This window comes from Olea europaea, unplaced genomic scaffold, assembly GCF_002742605.1.
Source record: "Olea europaea var. sylvestris unplaced genomic scaffold, O_europaea_v1 scaffold2398, whole genome shotgun sequence".
In the NCBI taxonomy this organism is placed as follows: Eukaryota; Viridiplantae; Streptophyta; class Magnoliopsida; order Lamiales; family Oleaceae; genus Olea; species Olea europaea.
In genome coordinates, this window is record NW_019242140.1 from 146826 (window position 1) to 161770 (window position 14945).

Genomic DNA, 14945 nt, shown 5'->3' on the forward strand with positions numbered 1-14945 from the left:
TTCATCAACTTTTATTAAAATATAATTTTAGCCAAACCAAATAGGGACCGTGTAATAATTGAATCTTTCAGTTAAAGAATACTAAACTCGAGCATATTTGATATAACATCTTTGTCAAAGTAAAACTGATAATCTAGGTACAAGTGCCAATTTGCAAAATTTGGGAAAGTGCCATGACATCTAACTTCTTTGCCTCTTGCACTCGTCTGTTCACCATCTTGACACCATCCATCCCCAGTCTTTGAAAATGCAGGCAGCTTCAAGCTATGCTTTGTGGTGGAACCTTTCCTTGAACTGTTTACCAGGATATGCACTCTTCCAAAAAATTCAGCAATTATTTATTGTACTTCATATATATACCTTCTTGGTGGCGATACTGGAATCCTTCGAACACTTAATTCAAATCATTCATTCTAGTCCTTTCATCAGTAGAGCCTCAACTATCGCTAATTTTAATAATGGTACCATCGATCATTACTATTTTTTTTTTCGTTTTTTTTTTTTAATTTTTCTCTTTTAGTAAACCATAAAAGTTGCAAGAAACTTCATTGTTCAAAAAAAAAAAAAAGAAAAGAAAAGAAAAAGAAAATGGAAAATTGCAAGAAATTTAATTTCACCAAAATTTTTAAACAAATTATAAAAATCCTTGACGTTGGTATATTATAACTTATTTTCTCCAGTCAACCAAAAATAAAATTTATATTCTTATTTTCTCCTTATATATTTGTAATATATTCTATACTGTTACTTCTAACAATCTTGTTTCTCATTTTTATTTCTTCTCATTTCCTAATACACACACACACACACACTCTCTTAAATTGGACAAATTTTTAGTTAAAAATAGATATTGGTAATTTGTGTAATAATATTTGAATAAAATTTTATTTTGTTTAGTTATTAACGTTTATACTCTTACAAGTTATATTATATGTTAAGGTTGAAATATGGTTATTATAATACTAATAATGCAATAAAGAATAAAATTGAATAAGGATCAAAGGTATTTTTTTTTTCTTTTCTTCTTTTTAGTCAAAAAATTGGACCACTTATCATATTTTTATTAAAAAAATAATAGTACAGAAGTTAACTTTGACATATATTTCAAGATGTAATCATTTGTCAAAAGAGGAAAAGAGAAATACATTTTTTAAGCTACAAATAATTTTCTTGTTTATTTATAACTGAAAAAGAAAAATAAGGAAACAAGATCCTTTCAAATCTAGCATACGATAAAATGGCAGTGGTACAATAAAAAATTAGTATTTGTTTCTGTATGATATGGGAGATTTCTGTAATTTATTAAGAGGGTGTTTGATATCTATTTTTAAGAAAAAATGAATTTTAGAATAATAAATTGATGGAGAATGTATGGTTGAAAAGTTTTTTATTTACGTGTAATATTATTTTAATGAAGAATATGTTGTTGAAAAAAAGAAAGAGAAAAATATATTTTGAAAAAAATGAAAATCAAACGGAGCCTAAAAGGAAATGAGTGTTTTGTGCTATTAAATTGTGCAGTATATTGGCATTATAATTTTATTTGTTTCATTACATTTTAATTGCATCAAGGTCCTCAATATATTCTCATTGTATACTTATTTTCATAACTTCTTTCACCGCATTTTAATATATTCTCATTGTATATTTATTTTCATAACTTCTTTTTCTTTTAATTCTTCGTCTTTAATATCCACTAATTTACATATATTGTCCTTGATGATATCGTTGTCTTTGACATGTATTTTGTTACACTTTTGTATTTATTTTTGAAAAAAAAAAATAGGATGGACATTTTGGACGAAAACATAATCAAATAAAGATGTGCTAATTTATAAACAATTGAAGATAAGAAGACGATGAAAAATGTTGGAGATATACATTCTACAATAAGTAAAGATTGACGATGTTAATTATAATTAAATTACAATACTCAATTACCTCAAGAGCATGTTTATGATTTACACTATAAGTTCCATAGTTTTACCTTTCTAACAATAATTGATATATAAGATGAAGGGTACCAAATAATGTTGCAATAGGTGTCGTCGAGCCTTGGGTAGATTTCTTCGTTATTTTTTAGTACTTGGTGGGTTAATATTTTATTAATTTGAGAAAAATAATTGGACCAGTTTCTTGCCATATAAGACTCGACCGACAGAGTTTAATTCCTAGAATATCCCAAACTTTCGTCATAAACAACGACGTATGACTTATCCCTAGGCAAATAATACAATATTTTAGACATTTGCAACAAGGATTCGGGGAAAACAAGCGCTGCATCAAATTTTGCACTATTTTGTACCAAATTTTACACCAAACTAAAATTCATCTTTAACCATTACACCAAAAATTACACCAAATGAACAGTATTTAACAATTTTCTTCCTTTTTTTATTCTTTATAATATATTTATTTGAAATATTATTTATTTAATTATTTTATAAATAAATAAATTACTAAATAAATAATTATGTTAAATTACGGAAAAGATTAAATTCATTAATAAATCGTGTTTGTTATATTTTAAGTTTTTTTCTTCTTTTAATTAATTTATTAATTATTATTTTTTACATTTAAAATAAATTTTAAATGCAAATAATAATAATGATGATAATAATTTATTGTATTAAAAAAAATATAGCATAAATGACACAAATACCCTTAATCAATTTATTTGGAAAGGAAAATGAAGGGTAAAAATGACTTTGACACTTTCAAAATGGTACAAAATTTAGTGTTGCATTGAAGCAACTTTGCAACAAAAAATGGTGTAAAATGATGCAATGGTGCAACCATTGGAGAGCCTAAGTGAGGATGAGTTTTTCGAGTGATTCACATGAGTTGGCTTGCAAGCTCGTTATGTTCAGTCCAACTCGGCTAACCCATCAAGGGACAAGCTTGTGAGGCTAGTCAAGCCATCTTGTTTGCCCTTATTTAACATTCCTACGTGACTCATTTTCAAATGTTTTTGGGTGATATAAATCATGGTAATCTATTATAGCTCCAGTGAATGATTTTAGAATAAATAAATAAAAAAAGCTGCCCCTATGAACAATTCTTTGTTCAAAATTTCCAATATACGCTCGCGCGCGCACACACATATATATATATATCGAATTAAATAGCAAAAAGTCCTTCCCTTCCCACATGATAATACAATTACAAAAGTTAACGCGGCATACACTCATTGACGGGCCCACAGTGGATCCTGGTGGGTCAAGTGACCCACCAAAATAAATACATTTTTTTTAATTAGAAATCAGATTTGAAACCTCATTCTGGATAATTATTTCTTCTTGATAATTTTTTTTTTTTTTTTTTTTGTGATATCCTACAAAATGGAATTGGGGATACAAAATGGAATTGGGGATCCCCTCAAGTGCTCCAATTTTTATCTTATTTTGACGATTTTATGGTAATGAATTCTTGCTGTGATTTTTTTCTTTATTTGAACTAGAATGTAATTGATAATGTAAAATTTAGAATTTGCTGTAAGTTTCATATTTTTTTTTACTTGAATTGATTGTGATGGAAAAATGATTTAAATGTAAATATGTTTTTTTTTTTTAATGATCACAATGTTAATGAAAGGATTATACGAAATAAAAGCGATGAAAGTGATGTTGAAAATAAAAAGAATGATAAACTTGGTGATGTTTGAATAAACGTAAATCCGTATTCTTTGCAATTTTGATTGAACCTCACTAACTCAAAAATTTGTGTCCACCACCGCATACACTTGAGAATTAAGTAACATCAATGCATTTGACTAAACATGTGGGATGATGTTGATCATCAATGGCGTACACTCCAACTTCCACATGATGAAGACGTTTACCGATAATGAACAGCACATCAACGAGGTAAAGTTTGGGCTTTTGGAAACATCCTAACGAGGAAAACATACAACCAGAAAGCACAATCTCATTTTCAAATTATTGGAAGGGGTGTTTTTTCAATTAAAATTTGTGGTCTGCTCTAATACCATATTTAAAGGGTTGTTTGAACATATCAATCTTGAAAGTTATGTGCTCGTTTTTCAATCTTAATTAAATCAAGTATTCTCGTCTAAGCTTAAAACAGCACATCAACGAGGTAAAGTTTGGGCTTTTGGAAACATCCTAACGAGGAAAACATACAACCAGAAAGCACAATCTCATTTTCAAATTATTGGAAGGGGTGTTTTTTCAATTAAAATTTGTGGTCTGCTCTAATACCATATTTAAAGGGTTGTTTGAACATATCAATCTTGAAAGTTATGTGCTCGTTTTTCAATCTTAATTAAATCAAGTATTCTCGTCTAAGCTTAATGAGCTCTAATATCATGTAAAGAAAATTATAAATAGATTGAAAGTGTTCGGCTTGGATATGGAACAACGTTACATTCATATTGTTTTTATATTAAAATATTACAACCAATTAGAATTTCCTGAGTACAATAAGCATGTCTACTAAGAGAAATAAGGAGAGTTACAAGTAAACGTGCTTTACAAAAGTTTGAGAGCCTAAAGATTCGGAAAAGTATCAGATAGTCTAACATTGTAAAAACCACTGCTACCACAGAATTTCAATCTAGCCCAATTAATTTTGGGTAAGGTGATGCTACTTCTAAGACCTCACGACGATCCTTTTTGAATTCCAAATTAACCCTAAAGCTGTACGGGGACCATTTGCATTTACCATTTAGAAAACCAATTTCCTATATTACAATGCCAATCAATGTTGTACTTTAGCCAATAGAATCAGAAATTGCAGTTTACGCCCCCCGGGGCATAGCCTAGTGGTGCAAAGGACAAGAGTGAGGTTATCTCACGCCTTGCTGGCAGCCGTAATGTGGGGGTTCAATTCTTGAGATATGGAATTGAACTCCTTGTAGACGCAGTGTACAGGCAGCTCCTATTCCCTGGCCTGTTGGGGCACATCCCGCAATTTACCTCCCTCACAAAACTTTAGGGGCGGGTCGGTGGGAGCCCTCAAGGTTGGGGTTCAACCCTTTTTTTTTTTTTTAAGAAATTGCAGTGTACAGGCAACTCTTATTTCCTGGCCTGTTGGGGCACATCCTGCAATTTACCTCACTCACAAAGCTCTAGGGGCGGGCCGGTGAGAGCCCTCAAGGTTGGGGTTCAATCCTTTTTTTTTTTTTTTTTAAGAAATTTCAGTTTACATTTTAGCCCTACTGACCAAGTAAGAGCACTAAATGTCAGAAATATCTCTATCTTTCCAATCTGTACTCACTGCAGTCCCCCAATAAATTGCACCATTTTAAGCTTATTTGATTGTTTTCCAACTCAGTCTTGTCTGTTTTACATGTACACGGAATTAAGATATTTTTAGCCGTACAAAATCATATGATAGCAACTCATTTTATGAGGGATCTCTTATATTCTTTGTCAATAGTCAATATTGTTAAACAATTTCTTGTCATTGTGGGTGAAATTCTTTGTCGATAATCAGTATTGTCAAACAATTTCTTGTCATTGTGGGTTGAAACTAAACTACTTTCACCCAATAGACAAGGAGTTTCTCCTCCTTTTCTCTTACTCATCATGATATTCATTGGAAAATAACAAGATTTCGATTACCACAAGGTAGTGAAACAGCCAATATAACTCTTTAACACTCTTAAATAAAAATGTAATATGTTATTTTAGCAAAACAATTGAAATGAATCAAAAAGCGTAGGAATAAGTTCGATTAATATTCCTTTTATGTGGAGAGAGTGAAGATGCAATCGTGTTCTTCTTCGAGTAACTAACTTTCTCATATAAATTGTGCTTGTGATATGAAGTCTTCACGTTTCTTTTGTAATTGATTTGTGGTACAAGGTCCACTCTGTGTTGCCTTAATGAAGGGACAAATATCCTCAAATCGTTACCAGGATGGTCACGTTCCCTTGGATTTGCGCATAACATCACCATTGAAACTTGTGGGATTGAACATACAAGAACATATGTCAATTGAACAATCGATTTTTTGTAGTGAGTTAAATCATATATACTTGATAAAACTTATCTTAGTACTTATAAATCGATAATCAATATTCATCGCATTCAAAAAACGATTATTAAAAGCCAAATCCCATTTCGTGGATGTTGCATTCACAGAAGCAGACAAAGAGAGGGACGGATTTTAGACGAAGGATGAATCACATAATATGTGAATGGTTGCTCCGCCACGTTATTTTAATGTACTAAAAAATTACCTAATAATAAATAAATACAAACTATATTAATCATTCAGCGTGTTAGTTAAAACATTGCCTATCAAAATTTTAAAATAATAATAATTATTTTAATTTAATATTCTCCCCTTCAGAGTCAAACTGATAATCAAACACAGTTTCATCAAGGTTTTTGATGCCATTTTGTCGCCTGGCAATTCATCCTCTTCATACAAATCATAGATGGAACTTATGAGCTGATTTTTCTGAATATTAAGCTTTTCTTTCTATATTCCCTAAACAGAAACAAATAAAAATCCCGGTTATGATCCAACAACCTCGATGGGGAAACTTTCCAGCATGATAACAGGAAGATGAAAGGGTTGGATAATGTAATTGTAAGACTGATAACCTGTTGTATAATTTGCCTATTCCTGTCAACTCAATCTACTTGTACAGAAGAAGGTATGATCTTGTTCCATTGATTTACTGAATGAAATTATTGCCTCTAAAGCAGAGTAATAAAAACTTCAATACAAGATATCATTTTCCCCAAGTTACATGTTTTTGTCCTAATTATTAAGATGAAATAACACAATCCAATATCTTGCACTAGTTTTCTAGTTTATGGATCATAGATCAGTACAATTGTGTTGGGTAAAATTGCTTCTATGATCTGATCTCCAATTGTAATGTGCAGCCAAATCAACAGAGTAGAAATTACAAGCCATACAAAGTGGGTTTAGTGATAGTGATAAGCTCGAAATTTTGCGGTTTTGGGGGATGGGATGGGGGGATTGTGGAGACGGAGGAAGCCTTTCAAAGTGTAGATCTTGAAAACAAACGTAACATGCACCAGACAGTGACAAGATCAAGATATTGGGCAGTATTCTACATGACTACATGTGAAGAAATTAACTGATTTCAAGAGTAAAATAGCATTCACTTTCTTTTGTAGAAAGAGATAACATTGAAGAATATAAATCAGGCAAAAGCAGGCACTTCAAATTCATATATAGTCATTAAAAAACAGTAGTAGTCAATTTGAAACATGAATAGCTTATAAATGACTTAAATCTCACCCATAGTAGTCAATTTGAATGCTTATAACTAACTTATATCTCACCCTTATATGTTCAGTTAATGTAATTACCAATGTGAAGCATGAGCTACGGGAGCTCAATCAAGATAGTGAAGTGTTGAAAACTTGGTCAGGAGATCCGTGTCTCCCTCGTCCATGGCATGGTTTGTCTTGTGAGCTTCTTAACAGTACCTCAGTCATAACTAAACTGTGAGTCACTCATTATCATTTCGTCGATTATCTCTGAAGCATTATATTTGTTAACACCTTGTTGATAACATGATTTGTTCATTAACTTTCTGTTCCAGAGATCTATCCTTCAAAAGCCTTACAGGACCGCTCCCTCCCAGTATCACTGAACTGATTCACTTGAAGGAATTGTATGACTAAGTTCTATTAAGTGGATTATTCTTTTATTCAGTGATTGTGTTTGTTTCTCACAGACCATATGGTCAAATGCAGGAACTTGAGCAACAATAGGTTCACTGGGACCATTCCCGAGTTTCCAGCTTCCTCAGTGTTGACATCAGTGTACTAAACTTTCACTCAGTTTTAGCACAATAACTTTAATTCCCTTTCATAGTTTTAATTCCCTTTCACAGTGATAGGAATTTTTAAGAACTTAAGGTGAAGAGCATAAAATCTCTCCATTTTTACCAGAAACATGAACCTTTTGTTCTGTCACTCAATTTAGAATTCTACATGAATCAACCTCCATAAATCACAGAAGTATCAGTGTACACAATCACTACAATTTCCTATTCAAAAATTTCGCCTGAGGAGTGATCCAGTAAACACACACCCTTCACATATGTAATGATAAATTACATGTGGGGATGTGTGCACCGAACTGTATCATGAAATCCTGGAAAAAGAAATCTTAAATATACAAACTTGCTTCCTATATGATCTTTTTTTATCTCTATGCAAGCTCAAACAAAAACTATTGAATTTCAAGTACTTGCATTGAACATTTTGTTTTATATCAGATATTACGCAAATACAATCAACCTTCTCATGTAACTGTCTTAAACCATTAACCATATGGAATCAGTGGTTGATCATAAGAACACTCATGTCTTCCAATTCCATATGGCGTTAAACTGCTGACATGAACATTATGAGATAAAAGGCAATAAAACATAGTCAAAATACAATTGTTCACATGATACTTGGAAATATGATTCTCACACATTAGAGACACATGCAAAATCCAAGAATACTCGAGCATTTGGCCACTCTCGTACCGACAATGATCATATACTGGGGAACATATCGACCTAATAGCAAATGGAATGAGGTAGTTAGGAAACAAATGAACATTGTGATTTAACTTCGGAGATGGGCCTTGCTAGAGCGTAGGGAAAAAGGAGGATTCAAGCAGCCAACCCCACACAAGTCTGGGATAAGGATTAGTTGAGCTGAATTGAGTTGTATGTTAAGACAACAGGCCAATAAACGTTGGTATCATAAAAAATTCTTTCCAGGAACATCAGCTAACATCTCATGAACCCAATAACAAATTTGCCAAGTATCGTTCTCCAGATAACCATTTGATTTGTTGGTAAAAATTTTACAGGGATCTGAGCCACAATGATCTCACGGGAAACATCACAGGATATCTAACCTCTCTGCCTTATCTGACAACGTTGTAAGTTTATGAACAAATTCATTTTGACATGTTTAGACAACAATTTCAATATGAATTGGTTTCTGTTTAGGCTAATTATTATGTGGACATGTACCTTAGTATATGTTTTCCTCTTCATCCAGATGTTTCGGAAGCAATCCTCTTTCCAGCCAAAATCTTCCTTACAGCCTAAGCAGATCGAATCTTACTACAGGGTATGAAGCATTAGCTTTAAGAATGCCAGGATAAATTTTTATTGAGAGAGAACGTTTTCTTGCCTCTGTGTGCATGTGTGTTTGTGACTGAGAGATAGAGAGAGAAAGAGTCTTTAACTCCTTTTCCTTTGATTATCTACTTTTATATTTTAGCAACGGGAAATGCTCAGCTCAAGGATCTTCCCATTCAAGTCAACGAATTTGGATAGGCATAGCTGCGGGTGGATCCCTCTTCATTATGATAGTATTTGGAATCTCTTTGGCTTGCCTATACAAACACAAAAGGATGGCTCTGCAAAAATTTGATGTAAAACGTCACCCAATGTCAAAGAGTAAGTACATTAAACTCTTTTGATATACTACAAATAGATCAAGATTGAAAAAGAAGCTACTCAAAGATATTAATGAATTTTCTTCTGTTAGTTGTCGACACAATAGAGAGATATATTTCACAACATATATTTTATCATGTATGAAAGCTTCATATGCTACGAATAGACCAAGATTGATAAAGAAGCCTATTATTAAACCTTTTTCTGTTAATTGTCGACACAATACAGAAACTTATATTTCACAACATATTATGTTTCTAGAGTCACTAGGCTTGCTTACTATATCCTCGGCTATTTTTTGACAAATTAGCAGGTTGAATGCTATACTGTCTTACTCATGATCAAGCACCTGTTTCTCATTGCTACATCAGTGTTAAAAAAACAGTGATAAGCATATTCTTAACAGGAATAAACAAAACCCAACTTGTAAAACATGCAAAAATATTGATTTCGGAGTTGCAGTAATATACACAGGAAAGAATAAGATCATAATTTGAAACAATTCTTTGGTTATTCCTACACGCTCTCTCTCTCTCTCTCTCTCTCTATTTTTTTTCTTTTTATTTTTTTTTTTTCCGGGTTAACCGTTCAATTTTAGTAATTAAATTAATTTGAATCTTCGAACAACAGAGCCAGTGACATCAAATTTTCAAATGCAGATGCAGTTTATGCAGTTCCAAGCATGGATGATATTGTAACGAAGTCCATATCTATCCAGAGCTTCACATTGGAGTACATAGAAATTGCTACAGAAAAGTACAAGACATTGATAGGTGAAGGTGGGTTTGGATCAGTTTACCGTGGTACTCTACCTGACGGTCAAGAGGTGGCTGTGAAGGTCCGATCAGCGACATCAACCCAGGGAACTCGTGAATTTGACAATGAGGTGACTCCAGCATAATTTAAACCACTTTCCCTGAAAGGATTATTATTTAAACAACCAACTACAGTGTGCATGCATTTTTCTGGATTTGTGTGTGTATTTTTTTCTCCCAGCTGTATCTAATTACAATTGCGATTTGATCCTTGGTGCCTTGGAAAGCAAATATTTTAATTTTGAAACTTCTACCATTTATTAAAGTGATTTTATAACATTTTGACTACCTCTAAACGTCCACGACGGGATTTTCAATTTTCCTTTTTCCTATAACCAACAATTACTAAATCTATTGTGCATCCGGACTTGGCTCCTTCGTAAGAGGCTAACTGAATTGATATCAATCAACTCTGTAGTTGAATTTGCTCTCAGCAATTCGGCATGAAAACTTGGTCCCACTACTTGGCTTCTGCTGCGAGAATGACCAACAAATTCTTGTCTATCCTTTTATGTCTAATGGCTCCCTACAGGATCGCCTTTATGGTACTTATTTATTTAGAACTCTTTCAAACAAAGCCCTGTTAAATATTAGCATTCATTTATTGACTCTTCATTAATTTACAGGAGCAGCATCAAAGCGAAAGATTTTAGATTGGCCAACCAGACTTTCAATAGCTTTAGGTGCTGCAAGAGGCAAGTAAAATAGGGTCCAGTATTATGTATATTTTCAAGCAAATAATTAATAATCCGTGCATGACAGTGTAACAGCTTAGGTACTCAACATTTCTGAACGAATCTGGCAACATTGCAGAAAGAAACCTAGTCCTTCCCTCCCCTATGACTAAACGAAAAGCACAATAAAGTTTGGTTATACTGCTTTCATAAAATGATAAAATGACAGAAGTAACTTTAGGAAATCAATGACTTCTCTTAAAGATTTAAAACGTTTGAACACCAAATATTACTCTAGGGAAACTATAGCTCTTCCAGAGCAAAGAAACATGATTATTATCAAAATAAGATTTAACTATATCCAATGTTGTCCGAGAGACTAAAACCATCCTTGGCTTGTAAAAGGTAATAGATTAATGAAACATCTCAGTAGTATAAAAGGAAGCATAAAATTCAGTCCAAACTTCATGTAAATTCTCCAAATCGTGCCATATTTTTTCACTCATGCTCAGCACCACTTTTATCTCGTGCTAGTATTTTTTCACCTTGATAATTTCCAATTGCTCAATTTCCTTTTTCTATGTTTTTCTCCTTTCTTGACATTGAATATGTACCAAAGTGTCTAAAGTGAATTCTATCAATCAGGTTTGACATATCTTCACACCTTCTCTGAGCGCTGTGTCATTCATAGGGATGTGAAATCGAGTAACATACTCTTGGATCATAGCATGTCCGCAAAGGTTGCAGACTTTGGATTTTCAAAATATGCACCTCAAGAAGGGGACAGTGGCACTTCTTTAGAAGTAAGAGGCACTGCTGGATACTTGGATCCAGAGTAAGTATACGACTCCTTGCATTAAATCTTGATCCTTCATAGGGCTGGCAATCGATCGGATTTGCTCAAATCCGATCCGATAATCCGACGGATATTTGAATGCTAAATCCAAATTCGATTAGCTATGTTATTGGATATCGGATGCGATAATCCGATCCGAAATTGAAAAAATTAGAAAAATAAAAATTTTATTTATCTTTTTCATTAAAAATCATAGCCTTAACAAGCTTTTAATTATTTATTTATTTTAAAAAATATTTGAACTATCTTGATGGGCTCACTTATTATATTAGAAGGCCCAAATAAATTTTTTATCCAAGTAATGCTCTTTTTTAAAAGAAACTCATCTTGGAATGTTTTAGTAATATTCCAACGTGGAATACTAGCTTTTTAAAGGATTATCATCTTCCAATGATTTAGTGATCTTTTAATGTGGGTTACTAATCATAATCATTAATCAATTCTAAATGTTTACTAATTTACTTTATTATTTTCATTAAAAATCATAGCATCAATAAGATTTTAATTACAAACAATATCAATTTGAACAATTTAAATTATTTTGGACATATTAATTGTTAGTTCTTTATGTTATAAGAGAAATGACTATGGTAAATCTAATTTGTAAATTAATTATTATTTTTATCTTATTTTAATTAATAAAAAAATTAAATCTCTTCAAAATTTTCAATTAAAAACATTATCCTATTATATAATATTATTTATTATTTAAAAATTACGTGTAAACTATAATACAATTTTCAAAATAAAAAAGTTGTGTCATAAATTATGCTATAATATAAAAAATATAATATATTATTATAATAAATCGGATCAAGTTGTTATCAGATCGGATTGACCTATATTTGTATTTGATTTATTTAGTTAACGGATTATTAGATTCGGATCTCAATCGAATTATCGAATTGAGACCCTAAATTCATCTCTCATGAATTTTATCGGATTCGGATCAAAATCCAATCCATTGCCAACCCTAATCCCTCATCAGAACAAGAAAAGGAAGGCTGGATTTGATTTTAAGTAGAACTTGGAAGAGATGGAACTTCTATTTGTAATTGAAATCTGAAATGATACCACTGAAATTTGAATTCATGCTTCATGAATTTCATTTCCACACACAGTTATATGTCGCCAAACATAACTTTTTAAGGTCTAATTACTCAATGACATGGATCTTGCTGTAAACATGTTATATGAGGACTTTACTCCTTTATTCTACATATATATCTCAATGAGGATACAGAGTATGTGCTTTCATATTATGTGGATTTTGCATTGCATAGAATGGTTTCAAGAATTATGCATGCACCACAACCTCTGATTTTTTGAATTTTTTTTCTTTCAGGTACTACTCCACACAACATTTATCCACAAAAAGTGATGTCTTTAGCTTTGGGGTTGTTTTACTGGAAATCATAAGTGGCCGAGAACCTCTCAACATAAAAAGACCACGAAATGAGTGGAGCTTAGTTGAATGGGTAAGATCCAATCTCTGATCATTCTTCCTTCCTCAATCACTCACTCAACTAAGTCATTGTACATTTCTTAAAACTATTCATGTTTGACCACATACAATCAACTTTCCTTTAATACAGGCCAAACCCCATATAAGGAATTCAAGGATCGAAGAAATTGTGGACCTTAACATAAAGGGAGGATACCATGCTGAAGCAATGTGGAGAGTGGTGGAGGTAGCTCTGGCATGTATTGAGCCTTACTCAGCTTATCGCCCATGCATGGCTGACATTGTTCGTGAACTTGAGGACGCTTTTATCATAGAAAACAATGCATCAGAATACATGAAATCCATAGAGAGTTTCGGGGGATCCCGTCGCTACTCTATAGAGAGGCCCATTGTCATACCACAAACTCCAATTCCAACTGAACCATCAACTGTTCTTATGCAACCACCTCCTCCTCAACCAAGATAGTTAATTCGGTGGACAATCTCAGAAATTGTGAGAGATAGACAGCCTAAGAGATTATGCACCCATAAAATTTTTGTTAGCCAAAATTGATCTAACACTTGTGATCAATACTCTCTTTCTCTATTTTGCTATTATTAATACCATGTAAAGACTTGGACATGTTGGTTACAGTCAGTTCAGCTACTATCTTTGCACTCAATCACTGGTCTTTTAGATCCACGAGTGAACGTATGAGCAGCAGTCTAAACATCGAATCAATCATGAAATTCTTGTGAGAGACACTAGGAATGGCATTGGATTGGTACCCTTATATGGGCGAACATTCAACTTGATTCTCACTTAATCCCATAGAGAACGTAAGATCACCTTCTAATGTAAGAATCAATTCCATAAATTGTTTACTTCACTCAAGTTGTTTCCCTATGTAATTTTGAAGTGACTGTACGAATTTCTCGTGCATATTCATTAAGTTCTTTAATGAAAAGTTGATGCTACTGTTACCATTATAAGGATATCTTATAAAACGTTTGCCACAATAACCATTAACATGAAAACAGATGTTAGTTGCATGCTTAATTTCCCAAGAAAGAATACAAATGATGCCAACAAAAAACTTCAAGTCTTTTCTTCCCCAAAATAGGCAATTATAATAGTGTACCATCTTGATCTAATTGACAAATTGTAACGACCAGGTGAGCATGTCACTTTCTCTACGCACACCTTACAGTATTGCGTGACCAAAGGCAGACCTAGGACTTGAATCCCATAGCACTTACGAAAATACTTTCAAACAATAAAATAATGTATTAACATTAAAAGTGTTACAATGGCTCAAAATAAATTTGGAACGGGCTTAAGTCAGAGGAATAAAAGTTGGAAGCAGGATTCATTGGCGGTCCATTCCTCGTGCCTCAATAGGCAAGAACGGATGTAGCAAGGTTTTATCCCTAAACTACAAACCTACCTCTAATGGATTTATGTGACTCTAATTCACGAGGATATACAAATCTTCAAAGCTTTGATAAAACACAACGTCAAAGTTATGAAGTAACAAGAATCCAGTTAATAGAAATCCAGTTAATAGAAATAACCCCTGTGATTGTTTCAATAAGAAAGTATATTTATAATCAAACTATATTCATAGAATTCATCCTTAAAATATTTATCTTTTTCATTAAATTTTATTATCTGCTCATAATTTATGTTCTCAATTTAAATCCTTATGGAAACGCCTTACTGTACTTTATACAT

General features: G+C 32.5%; 1 protein-coding gene across 1 annotated transcript; it reads left to right on the forward strand.

Annotated features, from left to right (window-relative positions):
* Positions 1-6261: 6261 nt before the first annotated feature.
* Positions 6262-13896, forward strand: LOC111381932 (nodulation receptor kinase-like). Its single transcript, XM_023005783.1, has 13 exons — positions 6262-6628; positions 7304-7454; positions 7553-7624; positions 7707-7775; positions 8824-8895; positions 9018-9089; positions 9243-9421; positions 10081-10307; positions 10655-10781; positions 10863-10931; positions 11556-11745; positions 13112-13244; positions 13362-13896. Exons 1-13 carry the CDS (start codon positions 6538-6540, stop codon positions 13695-13697), a joined length of 1788 nt encoding a protein of 595 aa, XP_022861551.1. The 5' UTR covers positions 6262-6537; the 3' UTR covers positions 13698-13896.
* The last annotated feature ends 1049 nt before the right edge of the window (positions 13897-14945 follow it).